This window comes from Grampus griseus, assembly GCF_964374135.1.
Source record: "Grampus griseus genome assembly, chromosome: 1".
Classification (NCBI taxonomy): Eukaryota; Metazoa; Chordata; class Mammalia; order Artiodactyla; family Delphinidae; genus Grampus; species Grampus griseus.
Window position 1 is genome coordinate 26046128 of NC_139017.1, and position 25448 is coordinate 26071575.

At 40.7% G+C, this 25448-nt stretch overlaps 1 protein-coding gene across 2 annotated transcripts in view; it reads right to left on the minus strand.

Annotated features, from left to right (window-relative positions):
• DRC8 (dynein regulatory complex subunit 8) overlaps positions 1-25448 on the minus strand; it is a 140949-nt gene that overhangs the window by 13220 nt on the left and 102281 nt on the right. For both annotated transcript variants that reach the window (XM_082673403.1, XM_082673402.1), the window contains exon 3: positions 11212-11284. In XM_082673403.1, coding sequence (XP_082529529.1) covers positions 11212-11284 — 73 coding nt within the window. The remainder of the gene's footprint in view (positions 1-11211; positions 11285-25448) is intronic.

Genomic DNA, 25448 nt, shown 5'->3' on the forward strand with positions numbered 1-25448 from the left:
AAATATGAGACACATATGATTTTTTAAAACTACTTATAGTAAAAAATATAAAAACAAGGAGATAAGGAGATACTTCAAGTTCGACTTGAATACCACATATACAAATTTGGACATAAATCATGTTTCAAAACCAAAACACAAATACAATTTAGAAAATATTTCTCTACTTTGGATAGAATAAAATAATAACAAAAATTCATTGGCACTTGCCAATTATATTATCTTTACAAATAAAAAATCTTAAAGCTACCTACTTTAGAAAAATTATTTTCTCCAAACATTCCAGAGGCTGTTGTGTAAAAATTGGGATATGTATTTCTTTTGGGTTATAAGTCTCTTTCTTGGTACTGGAAGTATCAAAAAAGACTGAATCATCTTTTGGCTGGACTATCAGAGTCTAAGAATCAACAGGTGGCTAAACCATGTAATCAATAAGGTCCCTTCCAACTGTAATTTTCTATAATTTGAAGTGATGGGGGGAGTTCAGTGGCTGTCAAGCCATTAATTTCCCCATTTTATCCTCAGGGCAGGGTTGGGGTGGGGAGGGTAAGAGGCTCCAGCTACACTAACTGTTTCACACCCTTCAGTTTCATTTTCTCTCCATGGAGGCATTGAGTGTCCCTCCCTACTCCTAGTAGAGCCCTCTCCTATTTGACGGAGGCAGTAAGTATTGAAGCAATTACCACTAAGTTTATCCCCTACCCATTTATATCAAAAGCAATTGTTTAAAATTGTGTTGCAATAAGACTGGAGGAAAAGCTCTAACCTGGGTTGAGATTTGGTTAGCACAATAAATATGCAAATACTGTATAAACTTTATTAGGTCCACAGATATATTTAAAATCACATTTATAACAACATGTTAATTCAAAAATATCACTGTTTTTATATTTTATGAAGCAATTTTACTCAAACTCTCTATGTATCTTCAACAACAGACCTTCTGGGTTTTTTAAATACTTATTTATTTAATTTATTTATTTATTTGACTGTGCTAGGTCTTCGTTGTGGCATGTGGGATCTTCGTTGCGGCACGCGGGATCTTTAGATGCAGTACGCGAACACTTAGTTGTGGCATGTGGGATCTAGTTCCTTGACCAGGGATCGAACCCGGGCCCCCTGCATTGGGAACATGGAGTCTTAGCCACTGGACCACAGGGAAGTCCCTAGACTTTCCGTTTCTAAGAGTTTGACTACTTTAGATATCTCATGTCTGTGGAATCATGAAGTATTTGTCTTTTTTGTGACTAGCATTTTCACATATCATAATATCTCCAAGTTTCATTCATGTTATTGTATATGACAGGATTTCCTTCTTAAAATGTTACTTTTTAAAAATTAGATAATAGTATGGAAGAATCATCTTGATGTAATATTGAGTAAAAAAGGTAAAATATTCTAGTTGTGTTTGAGTGATGGATACAAGAGAGACTCCCCTACTTTTTTCTTGTCCAATTTTAATCAGCATGTATTTTTTTAAATAATGAAATTTTTGTAATAACATGGAAAATCGTTGTGATATATTAGGGAAAAAAGCAAGGCTCAAAACTATATATACCGAACCGTACTATAAGATTACTGTCATGTTAAAACCATGTACAGGAAAATAATATGGGAGGAAGCGCACTGAAATACTAACAAGGATTGTATTAAGGTGATGGATTGGGGGTGTGGCCAAGATGGCAGAGTAGGAAGACCCTAAGCTCACACCTTCCCACAGGCACACCAAAATTACAACTACTTACAAAGCAGTTCCCTATGAGAATTATTTGAAGACTATCAGGAAAGACTTTTCACAACTAAAGATATAAAGAAGTAACCATAACAAGACAGGTAGGAGGGCTGGAGACACTGTATTGCCAGAACCCATACCCCTAGGTAGGTAGCCCACAAATAGGAGGATACTCACAATTGCAGAGGTTCCCCCCAAGGAGCAAAAGGTTCAAGCCCCATGTTGGGCTCCCTAGCTCAGCGGTCCTGCACCAGAAGATGAGCCCCCAGAATGTCTGACTTTGTGTATAAGAGAGCTGGAGGGCTGTAGGAAACAGAGACTCCACTCTTAAAGGGCACACATAAAATCTCACACACTCCGAACCCTAGCACAGAGGCAGTAGTTTGAAAGAAGCCTGGGTCAGACCTACTTGCTAATCTTGGAGAGCCTCCCAAAGAGGCAGGAAGCAGCTGGACCTCCAAGGGATGAAGACACTGGCAGCAGCCATTTCTGGGAGCTGCTTCTACCACAATGACACCAGCACTGGCAAGTGCCATGTGGAATCCTCCCTCTAGCATATTCGTGCTGGGGGCTTATCCACCCACCAGTGAGCTGGCAGCAGCCCCTCCCTAACGCCCCTCCCCAGGCCATACAGACAGCCTCGATGGACCAAGCCCTGCCCTCCAGTGGGCCGGCAGTGGTTGCCTCCCCTCACCAGGCTGCTCAGCCAACCACATGGGAAGCCTACCCCACCCTCCAGCAGGACCACAGCCACTGCAGGAGGCAGGGCCTTGCAGCCAACTGGGCTGGGGACCAGTCCCGCTTACCAGCATGCCCACAGTAGTCAGCCCTGCCACAACAGAAGGGCACACACAGCCCACAGAGGGGGCATATAGCTCTGGTGACCAGAGGGGAGTGTGCTGCTGGGCCCCATGGGACTCTCCTACATAAGGCCACTACTCCAAGATTGGGAAACAAAACTGGCCTACCTAATACATAGAAATAAACAAAGAGAATTAAGCAAAATGAAGAGACTATAACAAGAGACAAAGAAGGACATTATATAATGATAAAAGGATCAACCCAACAAGACGATATAACAACTGTAAATATATATTCACCAAACACAGGAGCACCTAAATACATAAAGCAAATATTAACAGACATAAAAAGAGAAATCAACAGTAATACAATAGTACGGGACATTAACACCCCACTTTCATCAATGGACAGATCATCTAGACAGAAAATCAATAAGGAAATACAGACCTTAAATAACACATAAGACCAAATGGACTTAATTGATATTTATAGAGCTTTCCACCCAAAAGCAGCAGAATACATTCTTTTCAAGGGCACATGGAACATTCTCCAGGATAGAGCACATGCTAGGCCACAAAACAAGCCTTGGTAAATTTACAAAAATTGAAATCATATCAAGCATCTTTTCCAACCACAATGCTATGAGGCTAGAAATCAATTACAAGAAAAAATCTGCAAAAAAACACAAACATATGGAGGCTAAACAATATGCTACTAATCAACCAGTGGATCACTGAAGAAATCAAAGAGGAATTAAAAAATACCTAGAGACAAATGAAAGTGAAAACATGATGATCCAAAACCTATGGGCTCAGCAAAAGCAGTTCTAAGAGGTAAGTTTATACTGATACAAGGTTACCTTAGGAAACAAGAAAAATCTCAAATAAGCAACCTAACCTTACACCTAAATCAACTAGAGAAAGAAGAACAAACAAAACTCCAAGTTAGTAGAAGGAAAGAAATCATAAAGACCAGAGCAGAAATAAATGAAATAGACTTAAAAAAAATCAATGAAACTAAAAGCTGGTTCTTTGAAAAGATAAACAAAATTGATAAACCTTTAGCCAGACTCATCAAGAAAAAACGAGAGGGCTTCCCTGGTGGCGCAGTGGTTGAGAGTCCGCCTGCCGATGCAGGGGACACGGGTTCGTGCCCCGGTCCGGGAAGATCCCCATGCCGCGGAGTGGCTGGGCCCGTGAGCCATGGCTGCTGGGCCTGCGCGTCTGGAGCCTGTGCTCCGCAACGGGAGAGGCCACAACAGTGAGAGGCCCGCGTACTGCAAAAATCCCAAAAAACCAAAAACAAAAAAACAACAAAAAAGAGAGGGCCCAAATAAATAAAATCAGAAATGAAAGAGAAGTTACAACTGCACACAGAAATACAAATGATCACGAGAGATTAGAGTTTTATACCAATAAAATAAACAATCTAGAAAAAATGGATAAATTCCTAGAAACATACAATCTCCCAAGACTGAATCAGGAAGAAATAGAAAATATGAACAGACCAATTACCAGTAATGAAATCGAATCAGTAATTTAAAAACTCCCAACAAACAAAAGTCCAGGATCAGAAGGTTCACGGGTGAATTCTACAAAACATTTGAAGAGGAGTTAACATTTATCCTTCTCAAACTATTCCAAAAAAATTGAATAGAAAGGAACATTCCATGAGGACAGAATCACCCTAATACCATAACCAGACAAAGACACCACAAAAAGAGAAAATCACATGCCAGTATCACTAATGAACATAGACACAAAAATTCTCAACAAAATGTCAGCAAACCAAATTAACAATACATTAAAAGGATCATACACCATGATCAAGTGGGATTTATCCCAGGGATGCAAGGATGGTTCAATATTTGCAAATCAATCAATTTTCAATTTGAAACACCACATTAAAAAACTGAAGAATAAAAATCATATCATCATCTCAATAGATGCAGAAAAAGCTTTTGACAAAATTCAACATCCATTTATGATACAAACTTTCAATAAAATGGGTATAGAGGGAATATACCTCAACATAAGAAAGGCCATATACGACAAACCCACAGCTAATATCATACTCAATGGTAAAAAGCTGAAAGTATTTCTTCTAAGATCAGGAACAAGACAAGAATGCCTACCCTTGCCACTTTTATTCAACATAATATTGGAAGTCCTAGCCACAGCAATCAGACCAGTGTACACAATATCACACCGTGCACAATACCACACAATATGCGTACACATAAAATACTGTCTTGATTACTGCAGCTTCATGTAAATCTTGCAATGAGGTAGTGTAAGTCCAACTTTGCCCTTTCTTGTCAAAATTATTTCAGTTGTTCTAGGTCTTTCACTTTTCCATTCAAATTTGAGAGTCAGCTTGTAAATTTCTTCAAAAAGCTTGCTGTGATTTGGCTGAAAATGTACTGAATCTATAGATCAATCTGAGAAGAACTGCCATCTTAAAAATATTGAGCTTTCTAATTCACAAACAGGTATATCTATGCATTTATTTAGATCTTAATTTCCCTCTATAATGTTTGCTGTTTTCAGTGTATATGTCTCGCCTTTGTTAAATTTCATTATTTCACTTTTTATGCTATTGTAAATGGAACTGCTTGCTTAACTTCATTTTTCTAATTGTTAATTTCTAGTTTATAGAAATATAATTAATTTTGTATGTTGACTTTGTAGCCTGTGACCTGGCTAAATTCATATATTAGTTCTAATGGCTTTTAGTAAATTTCTTAGGATCTTCTAGATGAACAATCATGTTGTTTGAAATAAAGACAGTTTTACTTCTTATTTTCCAAACTGTGTATTTTTTATTGTTTCTTGCCTTGTTGCACTGGCTAAGACTTCAAGTACTATGATGAATAGGAGTGATGAACATAGACATTCCTGATTTTAGGTTAAAAGCATTGAGCTTTCACCACTGAGTAAGATGTTAGCCTTAGGTTTTTTTGTAGATGCCCTCAGCCAGGTTGAGAAGCTTCCTTTTATTCTTAGTTTGCTGGATATTTTTATCTTCAATGGGTGTTGATTTTTTTCAGTGTTTTTTTCTGTATTTATTGAAATGATCATATGGTTTATCTACTTCATCCTGTTAATGTAGTAAATTACATTGATTGATGTTAAGCCAACCTTAAATTTCTGGGATAAACGCCACCTGCTCAAGATGTATTACCCTTTTTAACATATTGTTGAAATTGATTTGGTAAAATTTTATTAAGGACTTTTTGCATCTATGTTAATAAGGTCTATAGTTTTCTTGTAATATGATTGTCTGGTTTTGGTATCAGAGTAATACTAGCCTCAGAAAATGAGTTGGAAAAGTGTTCTTTCATATAATATTTTCAGAAGGATTTTTGTATAGAATTGGTACTACTTCTATAAATGTTTGAGAGAATTCACCAGTGAAGTCATCTGAATCTCTAGCTTTCTTTGTGGGAAATTTTTAATTATAAACTTAATTTTGGTAATTGATATGAGACTATTCAAATTCTCCAGTTTTTCTTGGGTCAGTTTTGCTAATTTTTATCTGTCAGGGAATCGGTCCAGTTATCTAAGTTGCCAGATTTATTGCCATAAAGTTTTTCATAATGTTTCCTTATTATCCTCTTAAAATGTTTGAAAGATAATGATAACCCCTCCTTTATCTTTTTTTTTGTTTTTACACAGAAGTTACTCTTTAATTTTTGCTTCAAGAAGCAGGGATCAGTGACTACAGATCTCATACTATTAAGAATTCGTAGAAGGGAAACTTCATAATTAAATTGAAAGATTATTTTTAAATTTTTATTGAAGTATAGTTGATTTACAATGTTGTGTTAGTTTCAGGTATATAGAAAAGTGATAGATATATATATATATACTCTTTTTCAGATTCTTCTCCATTATAGGTTATTACAAGATATTGAGTATAGATAGCTCCCTGTGCTTTCCTTTAATCTTGACATTGGTAATTTGTATCTTAATGTCCTTAGCTATAAGTTTATCAGTTGTATTTGAAAAGACCAGTATTTTGCTTTCCGTGATTTTCTCTGTTCATCTTGTATTTCACTGATTTCTGCTCTTTATAATTTTCTTCCTTCTATTTATATTGGGTTTACGTTGCTCTTCTTTTTCCGGTTTCTTAAGATGAGAATTTAGATAATTACTTTTAGATCTTTTTGTCTTTTCTAATATAAACACTTAAAGTGCTAAACTGTCCCTAAGTGCTGCTTTACCTGCATGACACAAAGTTTGACACACCGTATCTTCATTATTGTTCAGGGAAAAATATTTTCTAATTCCCCTTATGATTTCTTCTTCGATTCGTGAGTTATTTAGAAGTATGCTGCTTAGGGACTTCCCTGGTGGTCCAGTGGTTAAGACTTCACCTACCAATGCCGGGGATGCAGGTTCGATCCCTGGTCGGGGAGCTAGGATCCCACATGCCTCAAGGCCAAAGGACCAAAACATAAAACAGAAGCAATACTGTAGCACAGTATTGCTTTAAAAGTGGTCCACATCAAAAAATCTTAAAAAAAAAAAAGTATGTTGCTTAATTGCAAGTATTTGAGGATTTCCTAGTGATATTATTCTCAGTTGGTCTCTATTTAATTCTTTTTTTTTGGTATCAGAAAACATATCCTGTATGATTTTAATTTTTAAAATTCTGTTGTGACTTGTTTTATGGCCCAGTACTTAATCTATCTTAATGAACATCGCATGTACACTTGGAAAGAACATGTATTTTCTGGTTGTTGGGGGTAGTGTTCTATAAATATCAATTAGGTCAGAATGGTTGATGGTGTTGTTTGTATCTTCTACATCTTTGCTGATATTTTATGTAGGTGTTCTATCAATTACTTAGAGAGGGTTACTGAAATCTTCATCTGTGATTGTGGAATTGTCTGTTTCTCCCTCTAATCTGTCCATTTCTGCTTTTTAAAAATACATTTATGATTTTTAAAACTTCCTGATGAATTGACCTTTTTTTAAATCACTGTGCAATGTAATAATCTCACCAACATTGGTATTATTTTCCCAACATCCTTTAGTTCTCCTTTATAATTACTTTAAATTCTCCATAATACCACTTAGGTTTGAACTTTAAAGGATGCAGACCTCTAAATATCTTTTCCACTTGTACTGAAATGCCATTATCTCCTCCCAGCTCTTGCACACTGAAGATCCTAGATAGCTCTAAATTAATATTAAAGGAAGAATTGTTTAGTAAACTGTTATGTATGTTGGCAAAATTTTTATTAACCTTTCTTACAGTTGCTGGGTTTTGTGATATTCCACACAGGCAGAGATTATTTGGGGCAAGCGGCTAACTACAGAATATTAAGTGGAGGGATCAATGCTGAGTGATTTTTTAAATGATCTATTTCAAGAGATACATCAGATTTCAAGTTGATCTCCAGGAAGTGGAGGGCTGAAAGTTAGTATGCATCGACACTAAAATTCAAGTAAATGACAACTAGAGAACCACACACAGATTTCAATTTTTTACAGAAGAATTTAAAACATAGTCATTATTTCATTTCAGAGCAAATGAGGCAGAAACATTTCAGTTCTGAAACTATGACAGAGCATTTAGCAATATGACATTTACCCCTAGATGTTTACTATTATGTAGCTTTGATTTTCTAAATGTATTTGAATCATACAAATATCTACATGCTTTTTTCCTCTCAGTTATTTGGGAAACTTCAAAAAGGGTAGTCACACCCAAAGCTTTTTAAGCATTTGGCTAGAATTAATCTGAATAAACTGTGTTGTGAGCAAGTATAGAAAAACATTTATGGGCTTAAACAGCTCAGTGATCCCTACTGGTCCATAACTGTTCTAAATATCTGTAATTTTCAAAAGTTGTGTCAACGTACCTAAGAAAACTGTAAAGACAAAATAAAACATTGGGACCTGAGCACCTACTGCGGTTAACTACCCAAACCCACGGGGGCATTTTGGTAGAGAGCCACCTACAGAGCAAGCAAACCCAAACATGCACAGAGGGCCCACAAAGTAACAGCTGATTCCTCACAGTTATTAAATTTAATCTTCATAAAAGCACTATGGTATTGTTGCATTCCTTTTGCAGACGTAGAACCAGGCTTTGAAAGATTAAGTGGCTCACCAAATGCGACATGGTCATAAGTGGTAGCTATGCGATTTGAACCTAGATCTCCTGACACTAGATGTGGTATTTGCTCTACTTTGCCAGAGAAACCTACAGATTAGGAGTTGGCAACCTTTTTCTGTAAAGGGCCAGATCCTTTAAGCTTTGCAAACTATATGGTCTCTTAACTCCGTTCTTGTAGTAAGTAAACAGTCATAGATAATATGTAAGTAAATGAGTCTAGCTGTGTTCCAATAAAACTTTATTTACAAAAACAGGTGGTGGACTGGTCCAGGGGTTGTGGCCCAGGGGTTTTGGCCCAGGTGTTGTGGTTTTCTGATCCCTGCTACAGATTAAAACATACAAGCAAACCATAAAAGAATTAGGCTCTAAAGTTTCTCATCTACTGACTTTCAGAGACATTTTCATTACTGCTCCCTTACTCTACTCAATGACACACAATAATTATGATTTCACTATAAATTCATCTTCCAGTTCCTAGGTCTTCCACAGTGCCAACTTTCCTCTCTCTAACACAAATTCTAGCTTTGATGATGATCACTTTATGGGAGTGATCAAAACCTTTTTTTTTAAACAGTGAGGACCAATGAAGGAAAACAGATTTTTTCCCCCTCTGCTCAGTAATAATACCTTTACTGGATCCCAAAATGAAAAAACAATTTCCTGCTTTACTGAATACATTTAAATGCTAATGAAAAATTGGTACTTCTTTTTAGTTATCAAAATGCTAACGTGGAGCAACAGAGTCATCTTTTTAATCTTCCATGTGCTTTAGGATTCAAAACATGTCTTTTTTTTTTTTTTCTTTTAGATGTTGGGGGTAGGAGTTTATTAATTAATTAATTTATTTTTGGCTGTGCTGGGTCTTCGTTTCTGTGTGAGGGCTTTCTCTAGTTGTGGCAAGCAGGGCCACTCTTCATTGCGGTGCACGGGCCTCTCACTATTGCGGCCTCCCTTGTTGCGGAGCACAGGCTCCAGATGCGCAGGCTCAGTAGTTGTGGCTCACAGGCCTAGTTGCTCCGCGGCATGTGGGATCCTCCCAGACCAGGGCTCGAACCCGTGTCCCCTGCATTAGCAGGCAGATTCTCAACCACTGCGCCACCAGGGAAGCCCAAAACATGTCTTCTTATACATTATTTCATTTATCTTTGAAGCAAACTCTGAAGTAGGTGTCATTATGGAGAAACTGATATTTACAGAGGTTAAGCGACTCACCCAGAGTCACAACTCCTTCTCTTCTGTGTAACACTAAAGAAGCAAGTACTGTGCTGGGTGCAAGGAAGGAGATAAATAAAATCACACTTCCTTGCCTTTCTCCTTATCCTCTTTGTTGATCCCTGGCCTCCACGAAAACCCACATACCTAGATAAGCAATTCTGAAAAGATTCTTCTCCTGGTGGTTGCCCAGGTAGTTTTTTATTCCCTTCAGGCCTCTGCCTTGTTTTGTTTTTTTTTTTTTTTTGGCAGTACGCGGGCCTCTCACTGTTGTGGCCTCTCCTGTTGCAGAGCACAGGCTCCGAATGCGCAGGCTCAGCAGCCATGGCTCACGGGCCCAGCTGCTCCGCAGCATGTGGGATCTTCCCAGACCAGGGCTCAAACCCATGTCCTCTGCATTGGCAGGTGGATTCTTAACCACTGCGCCACCAGGGAAGCCCTGTTCTGTTTGTTTTGATGCTGAAATTATCACAGATTTAACTATGGAGCCCCTTCAAGCTGGCTCCTGTATTTTTTTTTTTTGCCGTACACGGGCCTCTCACTGTTGTGGCCTCTCCTGTTGCGGAGCACAGGCTCCGGATGCACAGGCTCAGCGGCCATGGCTCACGGGCCCAGCCGCTCTGCGGCATGTGGGATCTTCCCGGACCGGGGCACGAACCCGTGTCCCCTGCATCGGCAGGCGGACTCTCAACCACTGCGCCACCAGGGAAGCCTGCCTCTGCCTTGTTGAACTGAAAGCTGTATTTGAAAACAGATTGGACACTTTTCTGGAAAACCAAACAGGGCATGAGGCTCTCTGGTCTTGGGCTGTTCATCACCTCTTTATGAGATAATTCCCTCCAGCAACTCATCTACACTATTACAAATAAGCATTTTCAAAATTCAGAGTCAAGGTAGTTATTATTTTATTTACTACTGCTTCTGAAAGTTAGTTATATTTCCCCAAATATATTCTGTAGTCTCTACTGCTTCTATCCCCTTTGAACTGACGTTATTTACTATATTCCTTCATCTGTCAATATTCCCTCTGCATACAGTCAGTCCCCTGTGTCTACTGGCCTTTCTTCAACTAATTATAAAGTGTGTGATATCTAAAGTGAGGTCCTTACTTGATCCATTGCATTACCTGGTCATAAACATTTCTTCAAGATCTGATATTAATTCTTGCAGATCCTGTTGATTTGCTAATTCATATAGCTGTCCTAATGTCTTCACTATGCACATTTGGTAGTTTAGGGCATTTTTCACTTCAGGTAAGGATTTTTTTTTTTTTTAATTACAAGAAGATGGAGTCCCGCAGAGAGTCTGCTGAATGGAACTTTCTTAGCCCTACTTACCTCTGCAATCAGATCATGTAGCTCTCCTTCACTAGGGCAGCATCCTAATGACCTGATAATTGTTCCGATCTCTCTGGGGAAAAAAGCAGTCAATTGCTTTAGAATATAAACTCTGAAAAGACAAGTGGTATATTTCTCTAAATTATTTCAGAGCGGATGTAGCATAGCAAACAAAGTCATACAATAAATATTGCCTCAAGAGGATGGAAGGTACTTTCTGAGGAAAGGAAAAGGCAGACAAGTGAACCCAAGAGAGAAGAAAGAAGGATCTGTGTTGACTGGCAAGTGCAAGCCCTGCCTGGGCCCAAATCAAAAAGTTCTCGAAAAGGAAAAGAAAGGAGGGAGAAATAAGAAAAAGAAAGGTCAGCCACTTACTGACTGGCTTTAAGTGCTAGTTAATTCTTTTGAGCCTCAGTTTCCACATCTGTAAAATGAGGATGATAATTTCTAATGTGGTGAAGTCTACATTAGTGGCAGAGAACCTAAAAGCATGAGCTCTAGTGGCAGACTGCTAGGGTTCAAACTCCAGCCCTGCAATTTGCTAGACTGGGCAGGTTAATCCCTGTGCACATAATCCTGCCTGGGAGGTAAAACCCAGTACCTTCCTTGAAATACTCAGAACTGGACTGGGAGGGGCTCAGGGCAAAGAGCCATCGTAACATAAGCACAGCTTTCGGCAGAGCAGCCACCCAGTGAATATCAGCTACTCCCCACCCCGCCCCATGGTAATTTAATTCAATTCAACAAATAGCCTAAGGAAAGTAGAATTATATTCAGCACTCCCTGGGTGCTGAGACAGAGGATTTATAATAGATTGTTAAATATTTCCACTTAAAATGATTAAAAAGTTGTGACATTTTGAATGTTAATTTCACAAATATTCACTTAACTAGAATATTTAGCTTCTTTACCATTCTGGCTAATATTGGTGGTGTTATATTTGCTGACTATTTTACTGAGAAAATATTTTAAATAAGAATTTTTAAGTTCTTCACTTAAGGAAGCTGCAGGATGAGTATCAACTTAAGAGAAAAACCTAACGTCAGTAACTGTGGAAGACAGGATTCTCGACGTTCACTGATTGATCTGAAGGCCAGCTAAACATGTAAGGTCTTCACGCCAACTCTATTTCACATCTCCCTGAGCCCCTTAGGCTCAACACCTCTGCACTGCTCTTCCTGCCCACAGCCCTCACTGAGGCAGGATCTGAACATGATGCTACTACTACACACCAAAAATATTTTATGAGATTACACTTTCTCTCTAGAAGCCCCTAAAGATGACCCATGAAACTGGCCAACACCAATGTAGTAATGTTCTTGTAACATCAGACGGGGCTATTGCATATATTAGAACAAATAGTTAATGAGGCAGGGACAAAAAATATAATTTGAGAAGTATTCACAGATTTATCCCCTCCATAACCTCCTAGGCCTTCTGTTCTTCGAATCAGAGAACTGCTTCAACTCCAGACGCAGAAGGACAAGAATAAAGGCTTCCTTAACTCACAGAAACAAAGGGAGGGTAAGGAAGGGAGATGGGAAAGGCCTGAATGCCCTTGCAGGTTAGAAATCTCAGGGAGGTGGGATGGGGAAAAAGAGAAATTTCAGGCCTGAGCCGTGCAGTACCGTAGCTACTACCTCCATCTGGCTATGGGGCACTAGCAATGTGACTAATCCTGACTGAAATGGGCTCTAAGTAAAAAATATACATGGACTTCAAACACTTAGTGTGAAAAAAATGTAAAATATCTCATTAAAAATTTTTTATTGATTACATGTGGAAATCATAGTATTTTAGACATATCAGTTAAATAAAACATATTGTTAAAATGCCCTTTCTTTTACTTCTTTAAAATATGGTTACTAGAAAATTTTAAATTATATGTGTAATACTCTTTTGATGGTACTTTTCTAGGCAATAGCGGCCATCATGTTCACACTTTGCAAAGACAAGTACAGCACATAAAGAGAACATTAGAATTACAGTGTGCTGTGTCAGCAATATAATCAATCCCCTCCTTGTGCTGCTCTGAGAAACTTTCAACCTTATTTCTTTATTTATTGGCTGCACCTCGCAGCATGTGGGATTTTAGTTCCCCGACCAGGGGTTGAACCCGTGCCCCCTGCAGTGGAAGCGTGGAGTCTTAAACCACAGGACCACCAGGGAAGTCTCTCAACCATACTTAAATGAAGTCCTTTGTCGCTGACCCAGGTCTCATATCTTCTGCCAATATCTATGAAACAGTAACAGACTAACTTACTAGCTTTCAAGGGGGATAAAAGCAAACCATAGACTTGCCATGTATAAGGATGCACAGGAGAAAATCTGGGCTGGAAGCACAGATCTGGTAACAAAGCCACGGGAGTAGAAGAGCTCCTCTAGGAAGAGTATCCCGGCTGGAAGAGATGACGAGCCAGGAAGAGCTCAGAGGAGTACTTACACTGACACAATGGTCTAGTCCCCACACTAGACACAGGGAAGAGGAGCCAGGGGGTAAAAGCAGAAATTCAGGACAGGGTGGTGTCATGGAAGCTAAGGAGAGAGATGGACAAATTGAGTCATCTTTGGCATCAAATGCTGCTGGGAGGTCGAGTAAGACAAGTTCTGAGAAATGTCCACTGGATTTAGTGAAGAAGGAAATCAGTTCTGATTTTTTTGTTTTTGTTTGTTTTGTTTTTGATTTTTTTTTTTTTTTTTTTTTTTTTTTGCGGTACGCGGGCCTCTCACTGTTGTGGCCTCTCCCGTTGCGGAGCACAGGCTCTGGACGCGCAGGCTCAGCGGCCATGGCTCACGGGCGCAGCCGCTCCGCGGCATGTGGGATCTTCCCAGACCAGGGCACGAACCTGTGTCCCCTGCATTGGCAGGCGGACTCTCAACCACTGCACCACCACGGAAGCCCAGTTCTGATTTTTGATCAAGGATGTTTCACTTGAAAGTGGGGGAGAAATCAGATTGCACTGGGTTGAGGTAGATGGATCTATAAAGTGAAGGGGAAGAAGAGATGTCTGGAGGGGGACATGGTGTCAAGGAAGATTTTTTTTTTAAATTTAAGACCAGAAAAAGGTGAGCATGTTTTAATACCAATGGGAATGAGCCAGTGCAAAGTAGAAGGCTGATGAGGGCACCGTCGACTGAGCAGGTGGGCTTCCAGAGGAGGTGGGAAGGGCTGGGCCAGGTGCTTAGTGCTGTGTCCACACAGCCATCCGATCTGAGGTCCTGCCACCAGCAAGTTGCTACCTGTGAGAGGGTGGCAGGATCCTCCTTGCAGCCTTAGAAAAGTTTACTCTACCCCTCTTTCTACTTCCCTTTGAAGAACCTATCACCATCTTCTGTTCTTCTGAGTGCATCTAGCTGGATTGTCACACTCTGCCTATGCAGACCACAGAAAACAAAGCCTAATGATGTCCTCTAAGCATCAAGAAACTTCCTTCTCTCTAGTCCTGAGACACAAAGGCCTGATGATATAAGAGAAAAGGGCAAAGACCCTTCGGCTGATGAGTCCACAGTGGCCTAAAGAACAATACAAAACTCAAGAGCTCACCTGCACACAACCAACAGGTCTGCTAGCTCACCCACCCTGCCTCCTGTGGAAAGCTAACCTCTTCCTCTGTGCTCCGGGGCTCTGGAAGCTGCGGTCAGGATCCCTTCGGCTGAACCTGGCACAGAGGAAGGCGATGCTACCCCCGCCTTCAGGCCTCGACATCTCAGCAGTACAGTGATCTTCCTTCTCCTTGTTTTCCCTAAAGACTGCATCAGCCTTGGGATCCCAGTGCAACATGAGCGAGGAGAAGGAGAAGCCAACGAACGGCTAATGTTGACCTCTTCCTGGTCTTGGCACACGGGAAAATGGAATTTGATTAGATTTAGAAAAATACAGAAATGTGACACATCTTTGTCCTCTATTTCATGTCTGTAAGCCTAGTTTGTGGCTGGGAGTGGGATATGAAGGCCTGCCTCGCCTCTGTGTGGAAAGGCAAGGTCCTCTGCCAAGAGTGAACGGGGAGGCACGGGCTCTTACCTGCCACTCACCACCACGACCTGCCTCTCTAGGCACCCGTTTTCCAGATGGCAAGCCCGGCCCTCGCTCTCGCACTCTAAAGCCTGTGCTTCACTGGCTCTGCTGCATATTCTCTGTGTGCCCCTCCAGAACCCCTCTCCATTCTTCCCCTGCTCCACTCCCTGAGGGCCTAACCTCCTACTGCATTGGCTCCCTTGGCCCCAGGCTTCCGGTTGCAGCTGTCCAACTCAAGGCAGAGCATTGCAGGTTTCCGTGGCTGGGTCACATGCTGCCCAAAACGTAGGGGCTTAAACAACAATGAGTTCTTATTTTTCATAATTCTGTGGGTTGGCTGGACGGTTCCTCCACTGGTTTCCCCTGGGCTCACTCATGCAGCTGTGTTTAGCAATTAATTAACCTACACATATGGTTGTTCAATATTCTATAGTCAACCATTCAAAATTGCCATTACCACCATCCTGGATTCTGGGCCCCTTAACTTCCATCCTGCCTGTTCTAATGATCCATAACCCTGAGCACCTCTAACTTTTACTTTCCTGTTCCTGCAAAGCACTGCTGGAAGAAAATAATTAACAAAAAACAAAACAACCATAGCCCACTACAAATTCATGCCGTCCAGCTTCGAGTGTCCTGGATGTCGCCTGACAATCCTTTCTTTCATCTCCTTTTGATTCCCTAGAAAACGCCTCCCCAAACAGCTCTTCTGAAGCCTCTCTTGCCTCAAGCTCCAAAGCACTGACTCCCTTAATCTCAGTAGAAAACCTGTCACCTCCTTCACTGAACAGATGAAAACTGCTAAGGCTGGCACCATCACCAACCCTCCGACCGCCTGCTCAGTCAGCTCAGGCTGCTCTAACAACACACCACAGACAAGGTGGCTTAAACCACAAACATTTATTTCTCATAGTTCTGGAGGCTTCAAGTCTGAGATTGAGGCACCAGCGGATTCGGGGTCTGGTGACCGCCCTCTTCCAGGCTTGCAGACAGCCACCTTCTTGCTGTGTCCTCACAGGCTGGGAGGAGAGGAGAGCAGGCTCTGGTCTCCCTCTTCTTCTGGGGGCCCTGATTCCATCATGGGGGCTCCACTCTCATGACCTCACCTAAACCTAATCACCTCCCAAAGGCCCCACCTCCAAATGCCATCACATTGGGGGTTAGGGCCTCGACATATGAATATGAATTTGAGAAGGACTCAAACATCCAGTTCATACCACCACCTTCCCAGGCACTTCCCTCATACCACTTCAGAATTATGTACATACCCCCTTCCTTACGCTCTCAGCCTTGAAGGAATACAAAGTGCTCTTCCTAACAAAGCTAACCCTTCCCAGTTTTTCTTAGTTCCAGTCTTGACTCTTATTCTTGACACACCTGCCTCTCTCACCATCTTCACTCTTTTCCTTTATTAGATGCTTCCTCTTTTGCTGTAAAATGTTCACATATCTTCCTTATCCTGAAAAAATTTCTGATAGGTGCCCTACCACCTCCAACCATTCTATTTCTCAGCTTCCTTTTGCTATCACAATACTTCTTGTAAATTACTTATCTTGCAACTGTCGATTCCATTTCCCACTCATCCACTGCACACCTAACCCCTCTGCAAAATCCTGCCATCACTGGGTCTCAACCCATCAATCAGTCCATGTCTCTCTCTCGCTCCCATGTTCCCTTCCTTATCTTCATCTGACCCTCTCTTCTTCCTATAGCCCCCTTAAGTGCCCCCTGCCCAGTACCCTTATTTGCAAGATGATGTCTACTGTTAAAAACATTACAGAAGGCTAAGAGAATAAGAAGTATCTTAGATTTGGACAAAAAGAAGACCACTGGTATCTTAATAACAGCACTTCCAGAGGAGAGAGGAAGAGAACTGCTCCCCCCGCCGCCCCCAAGAGTGCTAGTGGTAAGAAAATCTAGACCACAAGTACAGAATACACAGTTGAGGAGGATGCCTACTGAAGAGAATGCATGTCATACCTAACAGCACAGCTCCACAACACTTACTCTGTGCCAGGCACATTCTAGCACAGTGCATATATCAACTCATTTAATCCTCATCTCACTATGAGGTAGGTACTACTATTATCTCCATTTTACAGATGAAGAAATTAAATCCCAAAGGCGTTAAACAACTTGCCTGAGGTCACATATAGCCAATATGTTCAAGCAACGACCTCCTCAGGACTAGGGAAATCTCGGCAGCTGTGGAGAAGTCTGACAAGAGGGCTAAGTAGAGAATGGGGATGAGAACAGAAACACAATCTCTCATGATGTGAGAAAACTAGATTAATTAGCTTTCTGGCTTAGGAATGGACATCTCCTCTAAGACTCCTAGAAAGAACAGACTTCACATCTCACTCACCTCCCTTATACCACGATCATGATTCGTACAGATGTGAGAAAAAATACCTCCTCACAACAGCTCTGTGTGGTAGGTACTGCAGTTTTACAAATGAGGAAAACTGAACCACAGAAACATCAGGTACATTTCCCAAGATCCTAGTAAATAGTGGAAATGGGATTCAGACACACACAAGTTAGAATCTATATTCTTAACCCCTGCACACTGCTGTCTCTCATAAATCTCAACTGAGCATTTAGTTAGGCTTAAAGGAGAACTTCTTGACTATAACAAGGTGCTTCTAAAGAAAGCTGTGGATATGCCACCCTATGAGAGCCTTGAAGATAGATCCAGGGATCACAAACTGATGACACAAAGAACAAATGTGGCCCTCAGATAAGGCTTTGTTTAGCATAGCATTGGTTTGCTTCTTTGTTTAGAGGGGACATACATAAATATCATGAGAACTGTCCTACACTTCTGATTCACACACTTATATTACAGGCCCGCTCTACTCCTGGAAAATATCAACTTTGTACTGTTTAGGAATTTACCTGCAAGAAGCAGGGGAAGGAGTCAAATGGCTTCTTAAAGTTCTCCCCATGTGGTCTGACTCTAAGATTATTTTTAAAAACACAGACACACAAAACCTGTGGCTTATAAAAGAGAATGCTTTTGTTCTCAGAGGATACACACCGGAGTATTTAAGGGAAAAGGTCTCAGTGCCTACAACTTACTCTCAAAGAGTCCAGCAAAAGGAAAATAATAATAAAATGCATAAATACATACATATAAATATATACATGTACATACATATTAATATATATGTACATATATATGGAGAAAGTGCACACAATCAAAAGCAAGTGTGGCAAAATGTTAAAAATTGGTGAATCTAAGTGAAAGTACACAAGGGTTCAGCGTACCATTTACTATTCGTCCATAAGCCTGAAGTTTTTTAAACTTCATTTCATTCTCATAATCAAAACCAAAGTAGTAAGAAATTCTGCCTTGTATAAACTATTCATAAAACAATTTGTTCTTTCATGTTATACTATTTTTACCATTTTGGCTTGAAAAGCTGATTATTAAGGATGTCTTCGCCCTCAGTTTCACAATAAAATATATTAGTTACAACATTTTTCCTCAGTATTTTAGAATTTAATATTGAAAACTTAGCAAGATGATAGATCTAAAATATTCTGTTTCATGAAGTACAAGTAGAGGTGAAGCTGGATACCAGTCTACCATTCTTTCAGGTAAAAGAAAAGCGTATGAGAAGGATGGAGCCCTTTTCATCCCTCGACCAAACAATGAGAAGGCAGCACGGGGAACTGTTCCTGCTGCTGCAGGAAAAGGGCTGGGGTTTTTTTTTTGTTTTTTTTCTTAACATCTTTATTGGAGTATAACTGATTTACAACTGTGTGTTAGTTTCTGCTGTACCACGAAGAGTTTCTGCTGTACCACGAAGTGAATCAGCTATACGTATACATATATCCCCATATCCCCTCCCTCTTGTGTCTCCCTCCCACCCTCCCTATCCCACCCCTCTAGGTGGACACAAAGCACCGAGCTGATCTCCCTGTGCTATGCGGCTGCTTCCCACTAGCTATCTGTTTTATGTTTGGTAGTGTATATATGTCCATGCCACACTCTCACTTCCCCCTCCCCGTGTCCTCAAGTCCATTCTCTACATCTGTGTCTTTACTCCTGTCCTGCCCCTTGTGAGTGACCCTAACAAGCAGTGGGCTCAAGCTCTCTAAAGATGAGTAGCACGTCCCAGCGGAACAGTCAGATCAGCCTCTGACCCATAAGGCAGCTCAACGGGAGGTGGCTTTCTGTGGCCATTGGTTGACTGCACCGCCCTGTAAAGGCCACAGAGAGGGTGACGGAGAAGAAAATAATGCAAAGGCAAGTGAGGTGGAGAAGGGAGGTGATGTTTAAACACTCATAGCCCCTTCCTCTCTTGTGTGCTCTTTCTTCAAATGATACTGGATGAGGTATCATATTTCAAGAGGCCTCCAGGGTTCCTAAATAGAGTCCTCGAGAGGACTGTAAAGGGAAATGACAGCAGAAGCAAAGGTAACTCGGAGCTTCTCTTTTTCTCGCAGGTCCTGAGGCACCAAAGACCAAATGATCCCCTGGGCTCCTCTCACATTATAATCCTAGTGCCAAGAACATGGGACGCAGCAGAAGGGTCAGGTGGGCTCTGAAGAACTCAAGATGGATCTGGGTGGGGCTGAGACCCTGGCCATTCTGAAGAAAACCATATTGTGAACATTCAGCCCCATGTGTTGTAAGGCTCCTAAAGGTGAGCTAAGAAAAAAAGAGAAATGCAAGAAAGAACAGAGGCCAGAAAAAGACCAGACCATTAATTTTTTAGGAAGAGAGAGGTCTGAAAAGGAAGAGATCTAAAAAGGAAAACGTAAGAAAACACTGAAAGAGGTGAAAATATAGTTTTAGGAGGCAAGAAATAGAAATGTCAACGCTTAATGAAAATAAAAGAACGAAGTTCAGAAATAAGAGGAAATAAGATAGTTGACAGGAACTAGAAAATGAAATAAAAATATGAAAGTAATTGATAGAATTATATATAATATTAAGGCTGATTAACCTATTTAACTTCTACTGAATAAGATTTTGAATCAAGTGAATTGATTGAAATTTTTTTTTTTCTTTTTTGCGGTATGCGGGCCTCTCGCTGTTGTGGCCTCTCCCGCTGCGGAGCACAGGCTCTGGACGTGCAGGCTCAGCGGCCATGGCTCACGGGCCCAGCCGCTCCGTGGCATGTGGGATCTTCCCGGACCGGGACACGAACCCGTGTCCCCTGCATCGGTAGGCGGACTCGCAACCACTGCGCCACCAGGGAAGCCCAAAAATTATTTTAAACTAACCTTTTAAAATAATTTTAATATTATTAAAATTATTAAAGTACTTGAAATTATTAAAGTCATCTTTAAAAAAAACTATTTAAAAAACATATTGACGTCAAAGTAGTAAAATAAAATTAAAAGTTTTTAAATTTTAATAATTTCTTCTAAAGTCTTTCTGTTAGGCTTTTGGAAGAGTAGAGAGAGAGAGAAGGCATAAACAAACTCATTTGTGTACAGGAGTGTGCTTGTGGTCAACTGGTTCCTCAGGAGGAAAAGCCCTGATCAGGAGCATTTGCATCTCTATCGGTCAGTTTAAAGATGCCAATCTGACGTCACTCAAGGTGGAGCTGGGAAGAGATGCACAATAGCACACCATCACATGGTACCCTCACCATACAGGAGACATAAGTCATCTCCAGAGCATAAATAAGACAAAAACGTAGTAGAGTAATTAGGAAGTGGTAAGTTTTGAGTATTTGTTACTTTTGTTATTTTTCACTGGTAATAAAAATATTTATTTTACATTTTACATAGAACAACTTGGAAAAATATAGAATGCTTTATAAGTTTGTGTGTCACCCTCATGCAGGAGCCACACTAATTTCTCCATACCATTCCAATTTTAGCCTAAGTGCTGCCCACGCGAGCACATTTGCTTTTAGTGTCGTTTACTTGTAAGTTTATATAACTTATTTTTTATGAGTTAGGTTTTGACAGTGGCTTGCAGGATTCCTGAAAACTTACTCATCAGTTCTTGTGAGCTGGTACAAGTCAACATGATTTCACTCCAGCACACCACTGATCCTGTGAGTCCCAACCACGTCATTCAACAGGTCAAGTGACTTCTGCCCTGCCATTTCTAGACAGATGCATCTCCTGAACAACCAGTGCGGTTAGGACCAACTCACTTGTGTTCTACCATATACACAAACCAGAAACGAATACAACCTATGTAAAAAAAAAACAAAAAACTTTTTCTTTTGGAAAAAAAATTTTCTTCCTTTTAAATCAATTTCATGGACTTTTTTCAGTGAAGTCCGATTTTAAGGACTTCAAGTGAAACAACTGATTTTCATTTTCTCTGACAGCCCTACCAAAATTGAGGTGTTGGTAATTTTTTTTTAATTCCATGAGGGACTTCCCTGGTGGCGCAGAGGTTAAGAATCCGCCTGCCAAGGCAGGGGACACGGGTCCGAGCCCTGGTCTAGGAAGATCCCACATGCCGTGGAGCAATTAAGCCCGTGCGCCACAACTACTGAGCCTGGACTCTAGATCCTGTGAGCCACAACTACTGAATCCCCCGCCTAGAGCCCGTGCTCCGCAACAAGAGAAGCCACTGCAATGAGAAGCCCGCCCACACAACGAAGAGTAGCCCCCTCTCGCCACAACTAGAGAAAGCCCGTGCACAGCAACGAAGACCCAACGCAGCTGAAAAAATAAATAAATACATTTAGAAAAAATAAAGTCCTTATAATCTGCAGAGACATTTCTTTTATCAGAGTAGATTTCTCTTACATTGATAAGAACTGCAAACTAACTTCAAAAGCCTTTTTGGTTAAATACTGGTTTAACTTTGGTTAAGAATTTGTTTCCACAGCTGCACTATATACAGAGTAGTAGATATGGAGGTGAAATCATTTCACAACAAATGAGTCACAATAAGGTTGTCCAATAGTGGCATCATCATTTAATTTACATACGGCAATTGGACCACTTAAAATGTTTGGCCAGGGGCAGGCTGGCTCTTGGTAGGCTGCGTTTTGGTGAGTGCAGTATCATGTTCCTGACACAAGGTGGAGCCAGTGGCATTGAGCTAGGTTGTGAGTCTTCAGCTTAAGGGCAGTCTAAGGTCAAAAAGACCACAAAGTGAAAACCTGATTCAGGATAACTGCAATTCTAAGGGAGAAAAGAATAGGCAAAATATTGTACCTCCTCTATGAAATAGCTGACACTAGGCTAAGTATGAGAAAATGTTTAAAGCAATTCAAAAATGTATAAGAAGGAACAAAGAAGGATTTGAAAATGATTTTTATTTATTCAATAAATATTTTTGAACACTACTATGTGTCAGGTAGAATAGAAAACAAAACAAAGACCTTGGCCTCGTGGAAGGCATTTTTTCACAGACTAAGCTTATTCTGGCAAAGCCATGACATGAAGCTGAAATAATGCCTCATCTCCTTATTTAACAGAACTACTCTGTTCAAAGAAAGGCCTCGGGACTTCCCTGGCAGTCCAGTGGTTAAGACTTTGCGCAGCACTGTTCGCAATAGCCAAGACATGGAAACAACCTAAACGTCCAACGACAGATGAATGGATAAAGAAGATGTGATACATTTATACAACAGAATACTACTCAGTCATAAAAAGAATGAAATAATGCCATTTGCAGCAACACGGATGGACTTAGAGATTATCATAGTAAGCAAAGTAAGTCAGAAAGACAAATACCATGATATCACTTATATGTGGAATCTAAACTATGACACAAATGAACTTATCTATGAAACAGACTCACAGACATAGAGAACAGACTTGTGGTTGCCAAGGCGGAGGGGGGTGGAGGAGGAATGGATGGGAGTTTGGGATTAGCGGATGCAAATTATTATATATAGAATGGATAAACGACAAGGTCCTACTACATAGCACAGGGAACTATATTCAATATCCTATGATAAACCATAATAGAAAAGAATACGAAAAAGAATGTATATATGTATAACTGAATCACTTTACTGTGAATAAAATACTTGAATTAAAAAAAAAAAAAAAGACTCTGTGCTTCCACTGCAGGGGGCGCAGGCTCGATCCCTGGTCGAGAACTAAGATCAGGCATGCCGCACAGCACAGCCAAAAAAAAGAGAAAAAAGAAAAGGTCTCTTTCTTCAAAGTTCCCTGTAAGTGAGGATCATTCTTCCACTGCTAAAATATGCTTTCTGAAAACCTTCTGTTATTTCTTATAGTTTCATATGAGCTACAGTTCACAGCCTCCAAATGAGGAACTCTGGGTCTACTGTGTATTCATAAGAAAAAAGGCTCTATAAAATATTGGACATTATAGAGAGAGAAACAATAAATAAATAAGTTAATGACATCTTTACTTTTACATCTGCTATGGCTCAGACACTGCCCTAAGCACTGTGGTTACTGTCATGAATTAAATAGACTAGGTCCCTGCTCTAACCATGGAACTCACAATCTGGTAGGAGAAAGTACACACACACACACACACACACACACACACACACACACACACACACACACACACACACACACACACACACACACACAAATAAGTATGAGATAATTTTAGGCAGTGATAAATACTGTCAAGAAATCACAGACTTCCCTGGTGGTGCAGTGGTGAAGAATCCACCTGCCAATGCAGGGGACACAGGTTCGAGCCCTGGTCCGGAAAATTCCCACATGCCATGGAGCAACTAAACCCTTGCGCCACAACTACTGAGCCTGCGCTCTAGAGCCCACGAGCCATGACTACTGAGCCCATGTGCCACAACTACTGAAGCCCCCACACCCAGAGCCCATGCTCTGCAACAAGAGAAGCCACCACAATGAGAAGCCCGCGTGCCACAACGAAGACTAGCCCCCGCTCGCCACAACTAGAGAAAGCTCGCATGCGGCAGCGAAGACCCAATGCAGCCATAAATAAATAAATAAATAAATTTATTAAAAGAAAAAAATCACCACCATCATCATCATAACTGTATTAGTTTACTAGGGCTGCCATAACAATACCATGACTGGGTGGCTTAAAGAACAGAAATTTATTTTCTCATAGTTCTGGAGGTTAGAAGTCCAAGATCAAGGTGCTGGCCGGTTTAGTTTCCTCTGAAGCCTCTCTCCTTGCCTCGCATATACCTGTCCTCTTGCTGTGTCCTCACATGGTCTTTCCTCTGTGTGCCTGCATCCCTGGTATCTCTCTGTGTGTTCAAATTTCTTCTTGTAAGGCCACAAATCAGATTAGATTAGGGCCTGCCCTAATGCACCCATTTCAACTTAATCACTTCTTTAAAGACCTTATCTCCAAATAAGATTATATCCTGAGGTGCTGGGCCCTGGAGACATAACTTGTGGGGGAACACAATTCAGCCCATAACAAGAATAATAATTATTACTATACTCCTACTCTCACCATCATTCTCTGACCACCATTCTTGCCTGGACTGCTGCCATAGGCCTCAGGTAGTCATTCGGCTTCCGCTGTTACCAATCACCTCAACGCGTTCTCCTCACAGCAGCCAGAACAACCTTCTAAAAGTGAAAACCACAGCACGCATCTCCTCTGCTTAAGGCCCTCCAGTGGCTCTCCAATGCACTGATAATCTAAACTCACTTTCATGACCTACAAGGCTCCACTTAATTTGGCCCCTGCTGACCTTTCTGACTTGATCTTATACCACTCTCCTCACAGCTACACTGGGTTTTTTTTCGGTTTTCTCCAACACACAAACCCCTTCTCTTCATAGGGCCTTCATATTTGCTCTCCCCCAGTTCATCACATGGCTGTCTCCTAATCTTAAAGATCTTAACTCAAAAATTACCTCCAGAGAAACTCTCCCTGACCAGAATGTTTAAACTGTTCCATCCCACCTAATCACCCCTCCTTCTCTAATACATCATCCTATTTTTAATTTATAGCACATTTTATTACCTCATCCTGTTACAGCACTTATTACTATGTGAAATTATATCTATTTATCTGTTTGCTTGTATACTGTCTGTCTCTTCTTTCTAAAATACAAGTTCCATAAGGACAGAAGCCTTTCACTGCTGTATTTCAACACTCAGAAGGAGCTCACACCTAATAGGGACTCAGTAAATATATGTTGAATAATAAATGAATACTTTTCTATACATTCACTCATTTAATTCTCACATCAATCCATATTATGATACCCACTTTAAAAATAAGGAAACTGGAACTCAGAGAAGTCACTTGACCCACGCTATAGGAACATGACTAGTATGGAGCAGAACTGGAAGC